A 19,201-nucleotide genomic window follows, 5' to 3' on the forward strand; every position below is an offset into this window, starting at 1 on the left:
CACCATGTCTCGTCAGCAATAAACCTGACCAAGTACCTTTGCTGAAAACCGAGTCTGTAGATTTATCGGGTGGTTCAATAAAGTCTGCTGTCTCTGCTATCTGCGCAGAGCTGAATGCATGCTGAAAGAACACACACACAGCCAAGTATCTATCAACATCTGACAGACAGGAGGGAACAAACTCCTCGGGTAGACCTGGGCTGTGGCACCATGGGCTGCTGCAGGTTTTAGTGACTAAGTTGCTAAACATAGGCCTTGTGAAGCAGCAGTGATTTCACACAAGGTGTAAGTTTAAAACCATCTAGTTAAACAAATATGGAACTGATTTTTCCATAAGAAAGGCCCTTTAGAATATAGAATATCATAGAATATCAGGGTTGGAAGGGACCTCAGGAGGTCATCTAGTCCAACCCCCTGCTCAAACGAGGACCGATCCCCAATTAAATCATCCCAGCCAGGGCTTTGTCAATCCTGACCTTAAAAACCTCTAAGGAAGGAGATTCTACCACCTCCCTAGGTAACCCATTCCAGTACTTCACCACCCTCCTAAGTGAAAAAGTTTTTCCTAATATCCAACTGTAGCGGGGTAGTCACCCCGCTCCAGCCCTGAAGGGGTTAAAACAGTCCCGGGAGAGGGCTTCCCTGGGGAGCCAATAGTAAAAGCAGCCCTGGAGAGGGCTGTGGCTGAGAACAGCTAGGCTGATTGGGGGAAGCAGCCACAGCTGGGGCCACGCCCCAATCAGGGCCCAGCTGGCCCTTGTAAGAGGGCTGTGGGCCAGAAGTTGGAGGAGTCTCACTCTAGCCCTGGAGTGGGAAGGGCTAGTTGCCTGGGAGTAAGGTACCTGAGGTAGAGCAGTGCTGGGGAACGGCAAAGGAGCTGAGGAGCTCCAGCCTGGCAACTCTCCAGGCTGAGGCCTTGTTGCAGGCCTACAAAAGGTACTGGGGCTACAGAGGTGCAAGCCTGGGATTAGGCAGAGGCAGCAGGTCCTAACCCCTTGCCAATGATGAGTGGCCATTACAGTCTGCAGTCTGCCCCAGTGAGTGGGGGCTAGTTGATGACTGGCAGTCACCACTGAGGCAACGTGGGGATAGAGCACTGGGGATTCCCCGGGATGGGATACCCAGACTGCAGGGGCACTGCTGGGGCAGCACCCCAAGGTAAAGGGGCACTGGGGTCTGGGAGGGACACAGTGGCAAGTGAGACATCAGCCTGCAGAGGGCACTCTGTAAACTGGAAAAGAGCTAATTCCCAGATGACCAGCAGGAGGTGCCATGCCGGTGAGTCTCACCCTCACTACACCAACCTAAATCTCCCCCACTGCAACTTGAGACCATTACTCCTCGTTCTGTCATCGGCTACCACTGAGAACAGCCTAGATCCATCTTCTTTGGAACCCCCTTTCAAGTAGTTGAAAGCAGCTATCAAATCCTGCCTCATTCTTCTCTTCTGCAGACTAAATAACCCCAGTTCCCTCAGCCTCTCCTCAGAAGTCATGTGCTCCAGCCCGCTAATCATTTTTGTTGCCCTCTGCTGGACTCTCTCCAATTTTTCCACATCCTTCTTGTAGTGTGGGGCCCAAAACTGGACACAGTACTCCAGATGAGGCCTCACCAATGCCGAATAGAGGGGAATGATTACGTCCCTCAATCTGCCAGCAATGCTCCTACTTATACATCTCAAAATGCTGTCAGCCTTCTTGGCATCAAGGGCACACTGTTGACTCATATCCAGCTTCTCATCCACTGTAACCCCTAGTCCTTTTCTGCAGAACTGCTGCCTAGCCACTCAGTCCCTAGTCTGTAGCAGTGCATGGGATTCTTCCATCCTAAGTGCAGGACTCTGCACTTGTCCTTGTTGAACCTCATCAGATTTCTTTTGGCCCAATCCTCCAATTTGTCTAGGTCCCTCTGTATCTTATTCCTACCCTCCAGCTCCAGCTTATTCCTTACCACTGCTCCCAGTTTAGTGTCATCTGCAAACTTGCTGAGGGTGCAATCCACGCCATCCTCGAGATCATTAATGAAGATATTGAACAAAACCAGTCCCAGGATCGACCCTTGGGGCACTCCGCTTGATACCAGCTGCCAACTAGATGTGGAGCCATTAATCACTATCTGTTGAGCCCGATGATCTAGCCAGCTTTCTATCCACCTTATAGTCCATTCATCCAGCCCATACTTCTTTAACTTGCTGGCAAGAATACTGTGGGAGACTGCATCAAAAGCTTTGCTAAAGTCAAGGAAAAACACGTCCACTGCTTTCCTCTCATCCATAGAGCCAGTTATCTCGTCATAGAAAGCAATTAGGTTAGTCAGGCATGATTTGACCTTGGTGAATCCATGCTGACTGTTCCTGATCACTTTCCTCTCCTTGAAGTGCTTCAAAATTGACTTGAAGACGTGCTCCATGATTTTTCCAGGGACTTCTGTTTTGTTTGTTTTTAACTCGGTTTGGAACAGGTTTAATTAAACCAGTGATAGCTGCCTTTAAACAAGGGGTCTCAAAGTCCCATCCTGCAGGCCAGGGCCATCCCTAGACATTTTTGTGCCCTACACAGCCCCCCTGGGGGGAGGCCTGGCCCCAGACCTCCACAGGAGGAGGAGGGGGGCGTCCCCAGGCCTCCACAGGGGGGCTGGTCCCAGGCCTCTGTGGGGGAGCAGGAGGAGGCTTGGAGGGCAAGGGGGAAATCACCCCTCAGCATGAGTCAGTGGAGCGGAGCGGGTTGGGGCTGGCTCACTCCACTTCCCGCCGCCCTGAGAGTGCAGGGCACGCCTGACCCCTGCTGCAGTCCCCCAGGATGTAGCTCAGGGGAAGGGGTGGAGTGGGGGCGGTGCAGGGGCTATGGGGAAAAGGCGGGGTGGGGGCGGAGCCGGGGGCTTTGGGAAAGGGGCGGAGCAGGGGCAGCTTTCCTGGCTGGCTCAGCAGGCCGGGGGATTGACCTAATTTGGTGCCCCAAATTTCCTGGTGCCCTACGCAGCTGCACAGTTTGTGTATGGCTAAGGACGGCCCTGCCACTGGCCATCTGCAGCCCTAGAACCTCCCCACTGCAGCCCATGGAGGAAAGACGCATGCAGACACGCTGCCGGCAATGTCTGCTGCAGGCGTCGCCCCCCCCGTCACTCCCCCTCCCCCGCAGCTCCCATTGGCTGAGGGAGAGGGACAGAGATACCATCACTAGTAGCTGGGCAGAGTGAGCCATGGAGGCAGCATCACTTTTTTCCACAACGAATATAAACAAGTCTAAATACCGAACACAACTATCTGACGCGCACCTTGATGCAATCCTGAAGGTTTCAACTGCTCAGTCACTGAGGCCAAACATCAACAAACTGACAGAACTGAAGCATTGCCAGGTGTCTGGCAAACACTAAAAACTCTCTGACAGGCGAATAATTGTATAAAGTTGTATGACAGTTTTATTATTTCTAAGAAATTTGAAATAAAGAATACACTATAAACATTTTCTGAACACCATCTTCAGTGACATTATTGGCCCGCTGGGAGGATTTGAGGACTGGCACCGGCCCTGAGGTAAATTGAGTTTGAAACCCCTGCTTTAAATGGATATAGGAGCGTCCACACAGGAGTTTGCACTCATCTAAATAAACTGGATTAAAAACCAATTTAATTCCAACTGATAAAACTTTCCCATACTGTGAAGGCCAGAGGCTCTAAGGCCTGGTCTACACTTAAAATGTAGATTGACACAGCTGTGTCACTCAGGGGTGTGAAGAATTACAATAGAGTGTTTCTATTGCTAGCTCCTGTTGCTTGGGAAGGTGGATTACCTACAGCAATGGGAAAACCCTGCCATTGCTTTAGTCTAGGTCTGCACTCTGGGGTTGCAGCGGCATAGCTGGGGTGCCATGGCTGTGCCACTGTAGCCCACATAGTGTAGGAGAGCCCCAAGTCACATTTTGGCAGTCTCGTTGTGAAGAGGCACCAGGAGCTGCTTGGCAGCTCTGCCTGGGGAGCTCATGGTGTATTTATTGCCTCAGTGAATATTCTCTCACTGTGCTGAGCAGTGGAAGTTGAGACCAAAAGGGTGAAATCCAACAAGGTTTATTAAGAGAACAATGAAGCAACACCCATACTTACAATTCCTGTTTCCTGTTGGTTTCTAAATAAAGACTACAGCTCCCAGCAATCAATGCTGGATCTAGCAACACCACATATCCCTTGTCTTAGAACAAACTCAATCTTACAGCAGTAATAATAATCCAATAACCTGCTACTATAATAATAAACAAATTATGTAATTAACAAATAAACAATAACTAAGAAGTAGTTATGTAACTGTAATTAGAATTCAAGTTATAATAGAAGACTGTTCCTTTAATAATTACAGAACACAGTCTCTAGCCAATACAGTTGGCTGTCAGACTCTAACAGCATGTTCATCAGGCCCAATATCCTGTCAGTTATCCTGTATTGTCAGCAGCAAAGTAAAATAATTGGGGCTAATTAGGTAGTATGAACATTGCACTTTGTCTTAGTAAGCAGGGACAAGATGAACAGTGCTCCAGACTGACCATCTGACAGCTTGTAAGTGTGAGGTCCTTGTGACGGGGTCCCTGGGGTGCAACATGGACTGTGGGACCACTGAGCCCTCTGTCCCTCCAACACAAGGTGCCCCTCACACTGTGATGCTGTGTCAAGCCACAAACCCCTGGCAGGCACTACACTTACACAGCCATCCATAGACAGCAACACACCCAGCTGAGTTACATGAACGCTTCTCCCAGTCACTCATGAACCGACAATAGAGAGGCCCCAGCCAATTCCCCCCAGCTCCACAGCCATGCACACCATGTACCATCTTGCCCTGGTCAGAAGCCTAACCAGTATAAGTTCATTATCCAAACTGCCCCTTCTTTGATGTTGTCATAAATATAAAGGGAAGGGTAAACCCCTTTGAAATCCCTCCTGGCCAGGGGAAAGCTCCTCTCACCTGTAAAGGGTTAAGAAGCAAAAGGTAACCTCGCTGGCACCTGACCAAAATGACCAATGAGGACACAAGATACTTTCAAAAGCTGGGAGGAGGGAGAGAAACAAAGGGTCTGTGTGTCTGTCTATATGCTGGTTTCTGCCGGGTATAGACCAGGAATGGAGTCTTAGAACTTTTAGTAAGTAATCTAGCTAGGTATGCGTTAGATTATGATTTCTTTAAATGGCTGAGAAAAGAATTGTGCTGAATAGAATAACTATTTCTGTCTGTGTATCTTTTTTGTAACTTAAGGTTTTGCCTAGAGGGGTTCTCTATGTTTTTGAATCTAATTACCCTGTAAGATATCTACCATCCTGATTTTACAGGGGGGATTTCTTTATTTCTATTTACTTCTATTTTTATTAAAAGTCTTCTTGTAAGAAACTGAATGCTTGTTCATTGTTCTCAGATCCAAGGGTTTGGGTCTGTGGTCACCTATGCAAATTGGTGAGGCTTTTTATCCAACATTTCCCAGGAAAGGGGGGGTGCAAGTGTTGGGAGGATTGTTCATTGTTCTTAAGATCCAAGGGTCTGGGTCTGTAGTCACCTAGGCAAATTGGTGAGGCTTTTTACCAAACCTTGTCCAGGAAGTGGGGTGTAGGGTTTTGGGAAGTATTTTGGGGGGAAGGACGCGTCCAAACAGCTCTTCCCCAGTAACCAGTATTAGTTTGGTGGTGGTAGCGGCCAGTCCAAGGACAACGGGTGGAATATTTTGTACCTTGGGGAAGTTTTGACCTAAGCTGGTAAAGATAAGCTTAGGAGGTTTTTCATGCAGGTCCCCACATCTGTACCCTAGAGTTCAGAGTGGGGGAGGAACCTTGACAGATGTAAACTGAGCTGAGATTTCCCAAGCACTTCTACCAAACCACACTGTTTGAGGTAAAATATAAACTATAGAAAGATAGATTTTAAGTCATTATAGGTAGCAAGCGTAGAGATCAAAGTTGGTTACCTAAGAAATAAAAGTAAATTCACAATCTGAGTTCTATAAACTAGACAGGATTTCAATCAAGCAGTGTCTCACCCTGACAAATAGTATAGTTCCTCAATACACAGACTGGGATTCTTCTTCCAGCCTGGAACTGCCCACCACGTACAAAGTCTTTGTCCTCCAAACCTGTTTCCAGGTGTTGAGTTGTGGGGGGAGTGAGGTCAGGTGATGATGTCACTTCCCCTCTTTTACAGTTTCTTCCAGCTTGCTGGAAAAATCCTTTGCTGTGGTGGGGGATCAGGTAGTCTCCATTGGTCAAGCAGTCTCCATTATCTACATGTTCTCTCTAAGAAGTTTCCATTGTATACAGTTTCTGAGATCCCTTCCTGGATGGGTGTTGATGAGCCAATAACTACTGTCTGCCTCCTCCATTGTTGCACCTGAAAGGTTGGTTGTTGGTGTTCCCAACCTCACAACATATTTCAGTAACACATACATAGCAAAACTTCATAACTTCTCACACCATGATAGCACATACAGTCCAACAGGATATTAATGTTCAACAGATCAAGACTTTTAAAATGATACCTCTCAGGGCAGACTTTGTTCAAAACATATCATAATTATATGACAGTGATGAATATGGGAGGTCCAGGGTGCTACTCTGAGGTACAGAGTGTCAGTCCTTTTTAGAAACAATTTTCGGTTGAGAAGTGAACCTGGGTTCTCCTTTTCCTAACATTCAAGGTTTTCATACTTTTATAAATAAACCACATTTGAATTTCAATTCCCTGGCCCCACAACATTTATCTGCATCTTTTATTTTTGTAGTTTCCACTGAACTTTTTGTCGGATATCCGGCAGCAATGATATATGAGATATAGGCCGGTGTAATCCAGTAGTGTTTAATTTAGTATGCACCTCTCTACCGTGCAATAATTCAGCAGGTGACTTTTGCATTGTGGCATGGCGTGTAGCCCTGTAGATTTATAAGTAATTGTTATGAAGCTTGTCCACACTTTCCTTTCCAGCACAGGTGTCTGCAGACTGTCTTTCAAACTTCTATGGAATTGTTCAATTTCTCCATCAATTTGAGGGTAATACATGATGATTTTCTACATCTAAAGTTAAAGTGTCATAGAATCATAGAAGATTAGAGTTGGAAGAGACTTCAGGAGGTCATCTAGTCCAACCCCCTGCTCAAAGCAGGACCAACCCCAACTAAATCATCCCAGCCAGGGCTTTCTCAATTCAGGCTTTAAAAACCTCTAAGGATGGAAATTCCAACACTTCCCTAGGTAACCCATTCCAGTGCTTCACCACCCTCCTAGTGAAATCATTTTTCCTAATATCCAACCTAAACCTCCCCCACTGCAACTTGAGACCATTACTCCTTGTTTTGTCATCTGCCACCACTGAGAACAGCCAAGCTCCATCTTATTTGGAACCCTCCTTCAGGTAGTTGAAGGCTGCTATCAAATCCCCCCTCACTCTTCTCTTCTGCAGACTAAATAACCGCAGTTCCCTCAACCTCTCCTCATAAGTCATGTGCCCCAGCCACTAATCATTTTTGTTGCATGCCACTGTACTCTCTTCAATTTGTCCACATCCCTTCTGTAGTGGGGGAGCCCAAAACTGGATACAATACTCCAGATGTGGCCTCACCAGTGCTGAATACAGGGGAATAATCATGTCCCTCAATCTGCTGGTAATGTTTCTACTTATGCAGCCCAGTATGCCTCCTTCTTGGCAACAAGGGCACACAGTTGACTCATATCCAGCTTCTCGTCCACTGTAATCCCCAGGTCCTTTTCTGCAGAACTGCTGCTTAGCCAGTTGGTCCCCAGCTCTAGCGGTGCATGGGATTCTTCCGTCCTAAGTGCAGGACTCTGCACTTGTCCTTGTTGAACCTCATCAGTTTTCTTTTGGCCCAATCCTCCAATTTATCTAGGTCACTCTGGACCCTATCCCTACCCTCCAGCATATCTACCTCTCCCACCAGCTTAGTGTCATCCACGAACTTGCTGAGGGTGCAATCCATCCCATCATCCAGATCATTAATGAAGGTGTTGAACAGGACTGACCCCTGGGGCACGCCGCTTGTTGCTGGCTGCCAACTAGACATCAAGCCATAGCTCACTACCCGATGAGCCTGATGATCTAGCCAGCGTTCTGTCCACCTTATAGTCCATTCATCCAATCCATACTTCTTTAACTTGCTGGCAAGAATACTGTGGGAGACCGTATCAAAAGCTTTACTAAAGTCAAGGTATATCACGTCCACCACTTTCCCCATATCCACAGAGCCAGTTATGTTCCCTTCTGCCAGAAAGGTTTCAAATTCCAGTGAGGAAAATTGAGTTCCATTGCCCAACACAAATTTTTCGGGTTCCCTTCCCTGCTACAGTCGACACGAACTTGATGAGTGTAGCAGAGGTGACATATAATAATAATGGACATATAATATCAATGGCAAGCTTCTCCCATGCGGCATCTGGAAGAAGAACAGCCTGAAATGGTGCCACATGCATCACCACCATCTTGTCATGTAACTGGCTAGTAATGCTTGTTTTTACAGCTGCTTCAACCTGAGCATGCATTCTCGGCCCCAATACAGGTCAGATAGACACTGTTTCATTCTTTCAGCCTCTTGATGTGTATCATGTGCCAGATGTATGAATTTTGTCTACAGTGTGTCTAGTATAATCAACCAGTCAGTACCTCATAATACCCATCCATCTTGTACAAAAATTTTTTGAGTACTCTACAGTAAAGTGGCAAAGCTAGATCAAGCATTTGGGGTTGTGTGGCCATTTTGTTATCAGCTGTTCCTGCAATCTTTGTTGAATGGGGCATGCTAAGCAAGCAGCTTTGAATTATTCTTGTGTAACAGCTGTGGGGGTGCCTGCTATAAGTGCAACTATATTGTCATCATCTGTCTGTTCGTCAAGTGAAGGCAAGGGCAGGCAGGACAAACAATCAGCCATCACATTTTGAATTCCAGCCTTTATTCTGTGACATACATGAAAGACAGTAGTCTTGCTGACCATCTAGCAATTTTGCCTCCCACTCATCCAAATCCTTTAGAAATTAACAGTGTCATCAAAGAGCTATGATCTGTATGCCACTTGAAAGTCTGGCCCCAGAGCTAAGTTCTCCATTTTTCCACAGTCCATAGCAAGCAAGTGCTTTCTTTTCAACAGATGAATACTTCCTATCAGCTTCTGTAAGCGTTCAAATGCAACAGTCTCCTCCGTGTTGTCATCATGGATTTGAGTAAGTGTTGCTCCCAGTCCATAGTCTGAGGCAGGGTCAAACAATGCAAGTGCTGGACTATTTTCAATCAAATCTTTCACTGTTTCAAAACAACTCATGCAACAGTCATCCAGGCCAAGCTTGAGATTCCCTGGCGTATGTCTGTAATGATGACTGAAGTGTTGTTCAGAATAAACTTGGCATACCATGACGTAAAAGCTAAGAAAGCATGTAAGATTTATGTGTCTTGGAGGTGGTGCTTTTATAACCACCATGACATGGTCCAGGTCAGGTTTCGGTCCAGGTCAGGTTTCAGTCCAGTTTCCAAAATTATGTGCCCCAGAAATAACAACTCTGTTTGTCAGAATTGGCATTTGGCCAAATTCAGTTTCAGCCCTGCTGTTTTGATGTGGTGTAGTACTGCATGGAAATGTTTTTCATGTTCTCCACAAGTCTTCTCAAACACAATAATTTCATCCAAATAATGCTGGACTCCAGGCTGATTCTTCAGAATCACTGACATCTTTCTTTGGAAAGTGCTGGGTGCCAATACAAGTCCGTATGGTGCACGTTTCAAATGGAACAGATCCTCAAGCATAATAAATGCTGGGAGATCTCTCTGTCCTCCTGTAGTATAACTTGGTGATATGCATTCTGTAGATCAAGAGTAGAAAATATCTTTGTGCCACAAAGATCCACCAATGCTGCTTCTATGTGTGAGTGGATAGCTGTCAATCATAATGGCTTTATTAGCCTCCCTTAAGTCTATGCTAAGACAAATACCTCCAGTCTTTCTTTTTGTCACCACTATTGGTGAGACCCGTTCAGATGATGCAATCTTTTCAATAACACCATTCTATACTGATTTTTTAACCTCTTCTGCTACAGCATCCCTGGCTGAGAACGGTAGAGAGGTAAATTCTGTCCTACAGCTGTCACTTGAGGTCAAAATTTAGTTTTGTGAGCAAATCCAAATGCACAGCCACGGGGCTCCTCTGTGCCATCCTCCTTAAGAGCAGAGACCAGAGTTTGCTTTTGCCCCACCTGGCACCACTATAGCACAATGTGCCCATTGACTGCCTACATGTTTGGTGAGGGAAATTAATCGCTGTTTAGGATAGCAGTACCCCAGGCATAAGACAGAATTCTGCCGGTATGCGTTATGTATCAAAAGTCTCGGTTGCAGGTAGTCAACCAAGCACAGGGATGCGGTTCATCAAGTAGCATGCCAGGTGTAAGCTCAGCGCAGTAACTGACACATGTCCAAAGTATTGCAGGCAAATCAATTCAGGTAGTATAGAAACTGCTGAGCCCGTGTTCAACATTCATTCCACCACCTGGGGCTTCACTCCTGCTGCAGCAGAGACATGGACAGCACATGTTATTTTATCCACAATGTATGCGGTACTGCTTCCATCCACACTCAGTGCAGTAACTTCAGGCATGGTAACTGCACATACCTGTTGATTAGGCTGGGTTGCTTCAGCATCCCTTAGAGAAATGTCCGCTCTTTTTGAAGGCCACTGAGCTCCCTCTGCAAGCCTTCCTGTGTAGTCTGAAGTGTGGTGTGTACATTCAGAGTGGTGACATTCTTTTCCTTGTACGTTTTGAAATCATTGGGCATGTTACTTCTTATTTACATTGCCATTGTCATTTTTAAACTGCCTTGTTGTAGTCCAGATGCAGTGGTTCCCTGGTTTGCATCGGACCCGCTGTACCTGAGCTCATTATTTTCACCTCCACCATCTCTGGCTCGATGGGATTAACAATAGTTATGGCTTTCTGTAATGTCAATTCCGATTCAAGCAGTAGGTGCTGTTATAACTATAAAGGGAAGGGTAAACCCCTTTAAAATCCCTCCTGGCCAGAGGAAAAATCCTCTCACCTGTAAAGGGTTAAGAAGCTAAAGGTAACCTCGCTGGCACCTGACCAAAATGACCAGTGAGGAGACAAGACACTTTCAAAAGCTGGGAGGAGGGAGAAAAACAAAGGGTCTGTGTCTATCTGTGTGATGCTTTTGCCGGAGACAGAACAGGAATGGAGTCTTAGAATTTAGTAAGTAATCTAGCTAGGTATGTGTTAGATTATGATTTCTTTAAATGGCTGAGAAAATAGCTGTGCTGAATAGAATGAATATTCCTGTCTGTGTGTCTTTTTTGTAACTTAAGGTTTTGCCTAGAGGGATTCTCTATGTTTTGAATCTAATTACCCTGTAAGGTATTTGCCATCCTGATTTTACAGAGGTGATTCCTTTTTACTTCTATTAAAAGTCTTCTTGTAAGAAAACTGAATGCTTTTTCATTGTTCTAAGATCCAAGGGTTTGGGTCTGTGGTCACCAATGCAAATTGGTGAGGATTTTTACCAAACCTTCCCCAGAAAGTGGGGTGCAAGGGTTGGGAGGATTTGGGGGGGAAAGACGTGTCCAAACTATATTTTTTCAGGAACCCGGATAAAGTTTGGTGGTGGCAGTGGAAGTCCAGGGGCAAAGGGTAAAATAGTTTGTACTTGGGGAAGTTTTAACCTAAGCTGATAAAAGTAAGCTTAGGAGGTTTTCATGCAGGTCCCCACATCTGTACCCTAGAGTTCAGAGTGGGGAAGGAACCTTGACAGGTGCTCTCTAATATGAGGCACAGCTGTTTTTCTCTATGAGCCGATCTCGAATAATTTCATCTGCCCTGTTGCCAAAATCACATGTGACAATCAGTTCCCTTAAAGCAGCAATATACCGATCTGTCAATTCCCCTGGTTTCCACGCTCGTGGAATTTATAGCATGCAGCTACCACATTCACTTTAGACACACACACAAAAATTAATGCAGTAAGTGCTGTATCATATTTATTATTCAGAAGGGAAGAGTGTAAAATATACGCTGCCCTTCTGCTCCAAGGCACTAAATAAGCAAAGCACATTTTCTTGCTTCAGAGAGTTCTCTGTCATTAATTGCAAGGACATAGTACTCAGATACTCTTATACAAGCATTAAAGGCAACTGCAAGCTCTCCTAGGCTTTGAAGAAAGGGTGCAGGTGGATTCAGGGGCAGGAGAGCCATCCTAGTCACCAATTTGTTGAGCAGTGGAGGCTGAAACCAAAAGAGTGAAATCCAACATCAAGCAGCTCCAGAAGCAGCTGCTGCAGCAGCCGCTGGCCTCAGCACATACATATGCACTTCCCCTTCCTGCTAGTTTTCTAACCTCAAAGACTGCAGCTCCCAGAAATCAATACTGTATCTAGCAATATCACACTGTGCTCCGCTAGGCCTTGTTTGCACACTGTGGGGAGTTGGGTTGGGGACTCTCAAGTATTCACAGAATATCCCCACAAAGCATGGCAGGGAGGCAATTGACTGCATTGCCTTCGTTGTAATAACCTGGAGCTATCCCCTCTCTGAGCACTGAGTATTTTTCCAGGGGAACCCCCTCACTTCACACGAGAGTCCCAAAGTGGATTTGGATCTCAGTCAGTGTAAGTCAAAGACAAAGAAACATAATCAAAATAAGAAATAAAAGATCTGGTCCTGCTGATGTAGATACTGCTCTCTCTGTAGCTTCCAGCCCTTTCTAGGATGGACACTTCAAGCCATCAGAAAAGGATGTTTCTCTTTCTCCTGCACACACTCTTAGAAGTTGTGTGGCAAGAAACAAGAGCCGATTTTAAAGTATTTTTCTTCACCTTTTTATCTCCTCTTGCTGTTTTCTCCAAAATTAAAGGTCTAATAGTCTTTAAAAGGCTTTCATAGGTTCATTCATAGATTCCAAGGCCAGAAGCGACCATTGTGATTCTGACAGCAGACCTTTTAGAAAAACAGCCAATCTTGATTTTAAAATTGCCAATGAAGGAGACGCCACCACAACCCTTGGTAAGTTGTTCCAATAGATCAGTGGTTCTCAAACTTTTTTTTTCACGGATCACTTGAAAATTGCTGAGGGTCTCAGCGGACCACATAATGATCTTTCCAAATGTTGTTTGTATCATTAACTGACTATTGTAAAGCACTTTGGATAACAGCGATATATAAAAAACCACCTTAATAATAATTAACTTTTTTTTGTTCTACAAATAAAAACACACAATTCATATTTTAATATAAGTATTCTTACCTTTCTAATGCGATGGATGTACCTCTCTCCCCTGCCGTGGCAGCCCCCAAGCTGGGGCTGGGAAGGAGAGGGGGCTCTCCCCCACCACAGCAGCCACAGAGCTGGGGCTGGGAAGGAGAGCCTTCTCTCCCCAGCAGCCGCAGCCTTGGAGCTGGGGAAAGTCGCCTCTTTCTCTGGCCGCTGCAGCCCTGCACGTCCCAAATTCCCCCCACCCCCTCTTCTCACTCCACTGCCCTCTCCCACCTAACCTCTAGTCCCCCCAAGGCCACCACCTCACCTTACATGCACATCTTCTCCAGGGTCCAGGCACCTAATTAGTGGAGCCACGCCCGCGCAGCTTCACTAATTAGGTGAGTGGCCCTTCATTCTCTCATGTGCGGCCGCCCAGGCGCGGACCTTAGAACTATCCGCGGACCCCCTGAATGGAGCTCGCGGAGCACTGGTGGTCCACGGACCACAGTTCGAGAACCACTAATTAATTACTCTCACAATTAAAAAAAGTATGCCTTATTTTCAATCTGAATTTCTCTAGCTTCAACTTCCTGCCATTAGCTTGTGTTACACCTTTCTCTACTAGACTGAAGAGCCATTATCAAATATTTGTTCCCGTGTAGGTATGTATAGACTTTCTCACAGTTCTTGCACAACAAAGTTGTGAAAAAAACATCCAGAGTGTGGAGAGACACACATTGAAATCTGTCAGCTTATGCCCAGGGCATAGGCTCCTGAACAACTGATGGGAAATAACTGGTAGAGAGAAGGGAATTCTGGATACTGGCATGAAAATAAGACACATCTAGTTCCACCTCAAAATAAATTATTATTCTGCTGAGAATTCAAATTAGCAGCCCAAGTTACTGACCTGACACCTTCAGTTCCAGAACGGCTTCTGCATAAAAGCTGTGTGATTGGAAGGAACAGATAAACTGCCCATGGTCAAAGGGGGTGATGTTGCGTATATGCAGGACAACGCTTCCATCCACAATACCATCCTTCAGAAGCTCTGTTCTGCCCCGATAATTTGGTATTTGCTGCTCAGGCTGATCTTTTCCATCCTGATACAGATGGACAGGTTCAGATGACGTGAATTGGTACCAGCGCACCTCCATCTTCTGAGCACTCATGCTGGGGGAGAGGTAACAGGGTAAAAGGGCATCTTCACCTGCAGAGGCCATGATGGGATGATCAGGTCCAATCACCTTGAAATTCACTATTAAAGGAACCAAGACAAACAGAAAATTAGACCAGAGGGGAGCTGGATTGTTTTCATAGGTAATAAATGCTGATCTCTCACAATTGCCTAGGCTGCAACTTGACCAACTAAAAGTGAGCTAATGGTGTCTCAGTGTATCTGCACTGGAAAACAGGTCAAGTTAGGACAGGCTTAGCTAGCACATTAGCTGACCGTTGAGCTAAACTCACAGCCACTTTTCCTAGTCAATACCAATCCAGAGAGGATTAAAAAATGGGTGACCTCTGTTTCTAAATTTTGTGAGCTGGTTAATGTCTGCAACCAGAACAATTAACCTGTGGAAGACTGGTTTCAGAGTAGCAGCCGTGTTAGTCTGTATTCGCCAAAAGAAAAGGAGTACTTGTGGCACCTTAGAGACTAACAAATTTATTTGAGCATAAGCTTTCGTGAGCTACAGCTCACTTCATTGGAGGCAGACTGTTTGCTAGACTGGAACCAAGGCAGGTGGCCTCTAGAGAGAAGGATGATACAGAACACCTGAAAGGAGAGGCTGTCTGTGACATGCTGTGGAGCTTAAGGCCTGGTGTACATGGGAAAGTTTTACTAGTTATGCAGGTGTAATTATACTGGTATAACTCCTATGTGGACATCCTTATTCTGGTATAATAGTGACCTTTTTCAGATTGCCTTAAACCCTTTCCCCAGTGACATAAGCTAAACTGAAAAAAAAAAACAGTATTTTGTTTTATATTTGTAACTTGCTATGTATCCTTTCAAATATAGGTATTTGAAAAACAAGAAAAAATAGTACAAAATCCTTCTTTACCCCTTCCACTTTTGACATTCTCTACTTGGTAGCACATCACACAAAATGAATTTACAGCATGTGTCAGTTACATTCAGCAGCACAAGATCCAGCAAACAGAGCTGTAAACAGGGGAGTCTGAGCAGGAGTTTACAATGGGAGTTTGCGGGGAAGACTAAGAGAGCCAGGGAGAGGAACAGACAGGCTAGTGACGGGAGTGTGTGGTGGTCTGGCAGTGTTTTGGTGCTCATTGAGGGTTTGTTTTGCTGTGGGTGGTGGTGTTTTGATTTGGTTTGTGTTTCCCGGACTAACAGGACGTAGGTAAGAAGGCTATGACAGATACAGAGGCAGTAGTGGTAGTGACCCAAGCAGTGGAAGACATAATGAAGACGACTGGATGTGGAAGCTGCGGTATGTACATGATCCTGGAAGGGGGTTCCTGAAAAGAGTATCGTCTGCATGAACTGCCGCCTGATAGAGCTGATGGAAGAAAAGATCCGAGGACTGGAGAAGCAGGTGGAAACTCCGGCTGAGTTCAGAAGGGGGTTCGAGCAGATGATGGAGCAAAGACATGAGGAGGCTGAAGGGAAAAGCTCAGACTTGCAGATGGAAGCAGGACCAAAGAACTCTTAGGGGCGACTGCTGGGTGAGGAAAGTAGACAGTGGAAGCATAAGAGACTAACAGACCAAGAGAACCAGGCAGAGGAAAAGATGGGCTAATGAAGGAGAAATAGAGCTCAGGAACAGGTTTGCCGAGTTGGAAAATGAAGAAGGGGCACAGCAGGTGGTCACAGAAGGTGGAAGGGCAAGGAAGAAGAGAAGAGCAGCTATTCCTATAGGAAGAGGGTAAGAGTCAATGGAGATAACACCACCAAATATGAACTCCAGGAGGATACGGGATGGGTTGCAGAGGATTGCAAGGGACAATAGGAATCGAGAGGACTTGCAGCCAGAGGGAACAGGGGATAGACCGGAGAATCGCACCATCATCAGGAAAAGGCAGGTCTACATGACTGGGGACTCCTTACTGAGAAGAATAGACAGGCCTCTAACCAGACCTGATCCAGAGAACAGAAGGGTGTGCTGTCTGCCGGGTGCTAAGATATGGGATGAAGAGGGTCCTAACAGGAGCAGGAAAGAATCCACTAACTGTCCTTCATGTGGGAACAAATGATATGGCTAGATTCTTGCTGGAACGTATCAAGGGAGACTATGCCAGACTGGGGAAGACGCTTAAGGAAATTGAGGATCAAGTGATCTTCAGTGGGATTCTTCCTGTTCCTAGAGAAGGGCAACAAAGATGTGACAAGATTATGATGATCAACAGATGGCTCAGGCAGTGGTGCTATAAGGAGGGCTTTGGGATGTATGGCCACTGGGAAGCATTCATGGACAGAGGACTGTTCTCTGGGGATGGATTTCACTTGAGTAGGGAGGGAAATAGACTTCTAGGATGGAGGCTGGCGCAACTGATTAAGAGAGCTTTAAACTAGGAATTTGGGGGAGATGGTTGGGAGATGTCCAGGTAATCTCCACGCTGGATTTTAACATTGAGAGGGAAGAAAACGAAGTAAGAAAGGATACTGCTATGGATAAGAGAATGGACATAAGGAGGAAGGGTAGTGTAGATGCCAGTCTAATAGGTGATACTGGTGGTAGAATGTCTGTGCCTAATTGGGTAAAGAATGTGAGAGAAGCCAAACAGCAAAAATTAAGAAGTTTGTACACTAATGCGAGGAGCCTAGGTAACAAAATGGAGGAACTAGAGCTATTGGTGCAGGAAGTGAAACCAGATATTATAGGGATAACAGAAATGGTGGAATAGTAGTCATGACTGGAGTATAGGTATTGTAGGGTATGTGCTGTTTAGGAAGACACAAATAAAGGCAAAGGTGGTGGAGTAGCATTGTATATCAATGATGAGGTAGACTGTAAAGAAATAAGAAGTTACGGAATGGATAAGACAGAGTCTGTCTGGGCAAAAATCACACTGGGGAAGAAAGCTACTAGAGCCTCCCCTGGGATAGTGCTTGGGGTGTGCTATAGACCACCAGGATCCGATTTGGATAAGGATAGAGACCTCTTTAATGTTTTCAATGAAGTAAATACTAATGGGAATTGTGTGATCATGGGAGACTTTAACTTCCCAGATATAGACTGGAGGACAAGTGCTAGTAATAATAATAGGGCTCAGATTTTCCTGGATGCGATAGCTGATGGACTCCTTCACCAAGTAGTTGCTGAACCAACAAGAGGGGATGCCATTTTAGATTTGGTTTTGGTGAGTAGTGAGGACCTCATAGAAGAAATGGTTGTAGGGGACAACCTTGGTTCGAGCAATCATGACCTAATTCAGTTCAAACTAAATGGAAAAATAAACAAAAATAGATCTGTGACTAGGGTTTTTGATTTCAAAAGGGCTAACTTTAAAAAAATAAGGAAATTAGTTAGGGAAGTGGATTGGACTGAAGAACTTGTGGATCTAAAGGTGGAGGAGGCCTGGAATTACTTCAAGTCAAGTTTGCAGAAACTATCAGAAGCCTGCATCCCAAGAAAGGGGAAAAAACTCATAGGCAGGAGTTGTAGACCAAGCTGGATGAGCAAGCATCTCAGAGAGTTGATTAAGAAAAAGCAGAAAGCCTACAAGGAATGGATGATGGGAGGGATCAGCAAGGAAAGCTACCTTATTGAGGTCAGACCATGTAGGGATAAAGTGAGAAAGGCCAAAAGCCATGTAGAGTTGGACCTTGCAAAGGGAATTAAAACCAATAGTAAAAGGTTCTATAGCCATATAAATAAGAAGAAAACAAAGAAAGAAGAAGTGGGACTGCTAAACACTGAGGATGGAGTGAAGGTTAAGGATAATTTAGGCATGGCCCAATATCTAAACAAATACTTTGCCTCAGTCTTTAATGAGGCTAATGAGGAGCTTAGGGACAATGGTAGGATGACAAATGGGAATGAGGATATGGAGGTAGATATTACCACATCCGAGGTAGAAGCCAAACTTGAACAGCTTAACGGGACTAAATCGGGGGGCCCGGATAATCTTCATCCAAGAATATTAAAGGAACTGGCACATGAAATTGAATGCCCATTAGCAAGAATTTTTAATGAATCTGTAAACTCAGGGGTTGTACCGTATGACTGGAGAATTGCTAACATAGTTCCTATTTTTAAGAAAGGGCAAAAAATGGTGATCTGGGTAACTACAGGCCTGTTAGTTTGATATCTATAGTATGCAAGGTCTTGGAAAAAAATTTGAAGGAGAAAGTAATTAAGGACATTGAGGTCAATGGTAACTGGGACAAAATACAACATGGTTTTACAAAAGGTAGATCATGCCAAACCAATCTGATCTCCTTCTTTGAGAAGGTAACAGATTTTTTAGACAAAGGAAATGCAGTGGATCTAATTTACCTCGATTTCAGTAAGGCATTTGATATGGTTCCACATGGAGAATTATTACCTAAATTGGAAAAGATGGGGATCAATATGAAAATTGAAAGGTGGATAAGGGACTGGTTAAAGGGGAGATTACAACTGGTCATACTGAAAGGTGAACTGTCAGGCTGGAAGGAGGTTACTAGTGGAGTTCTTCAGGGATCGGTTTTGGGACCAATCTTATTTACTCTTTTTATTACTGACCTTGGCACAAAAAGTGGGAATGTGCTAATACAGTTTGCAGATGACTCGAAGCTGGGAGGCATTGCCAATACAGAGAGGGACCGGGATATCATACAGGAAGATCTGGATAACCTTGTAAAATGAAGTAATGGTAATAGGATGACATTTAATAGTGAAACGTGCAAGGTCATGCATTTAGGGATGAATAACAAGAATTAATAAACTGGGGACACATCACTTGGAAGAAACAGAGGAGGAGAAGGACCTCGGAATATTGGTTGATCACAGGATGACTATGAGCCAC

General features: G+C 45.1%; 1 protein-coding gene across 4 annotated transcripts in view; it reads right to left on the reverse strand.

Moving 5' to 3' along the window:
- LOC144263205 (butyrophilin subfamily 1 member A1-like) overlaps window positions 1-19,201 on the reverse strand; it is a 46,990-nt gene that overhangs the window by 14,130 nt on the left and 13,659 nt on the right. For all 4 annotated transcript variants that reach the window (XM_077814004.1, XM_077814006.1, XM_077814003.1 and 1 more), the window contains one exon: window positions 14,136-14,483. In XM_077814004.1, the coding sequence (XP_077670130.1) occupies window positions 14,136-14,483 (348 nt within the window). The remainder of the gene's footprint in view (window positions 1-14,135; window positions 14,484-19,201) is intronic.

Source organism: Eretmochelys imbricata, chromosome 3, assembly GCF_965152235.1.
Source record: "Eretmochelys imbricata isolate rEreImb1 chromosome 3, rEreImb1.hap1, whole genome shotgun sequence".
In the NCBI taxonomy this organism is placed as follows: domain Eukaryota; kingdom Metazoa; phylum Chordata; order Testudines; family Cheloniidae; genus Eretmochelys; species Eretmochelys imbricata.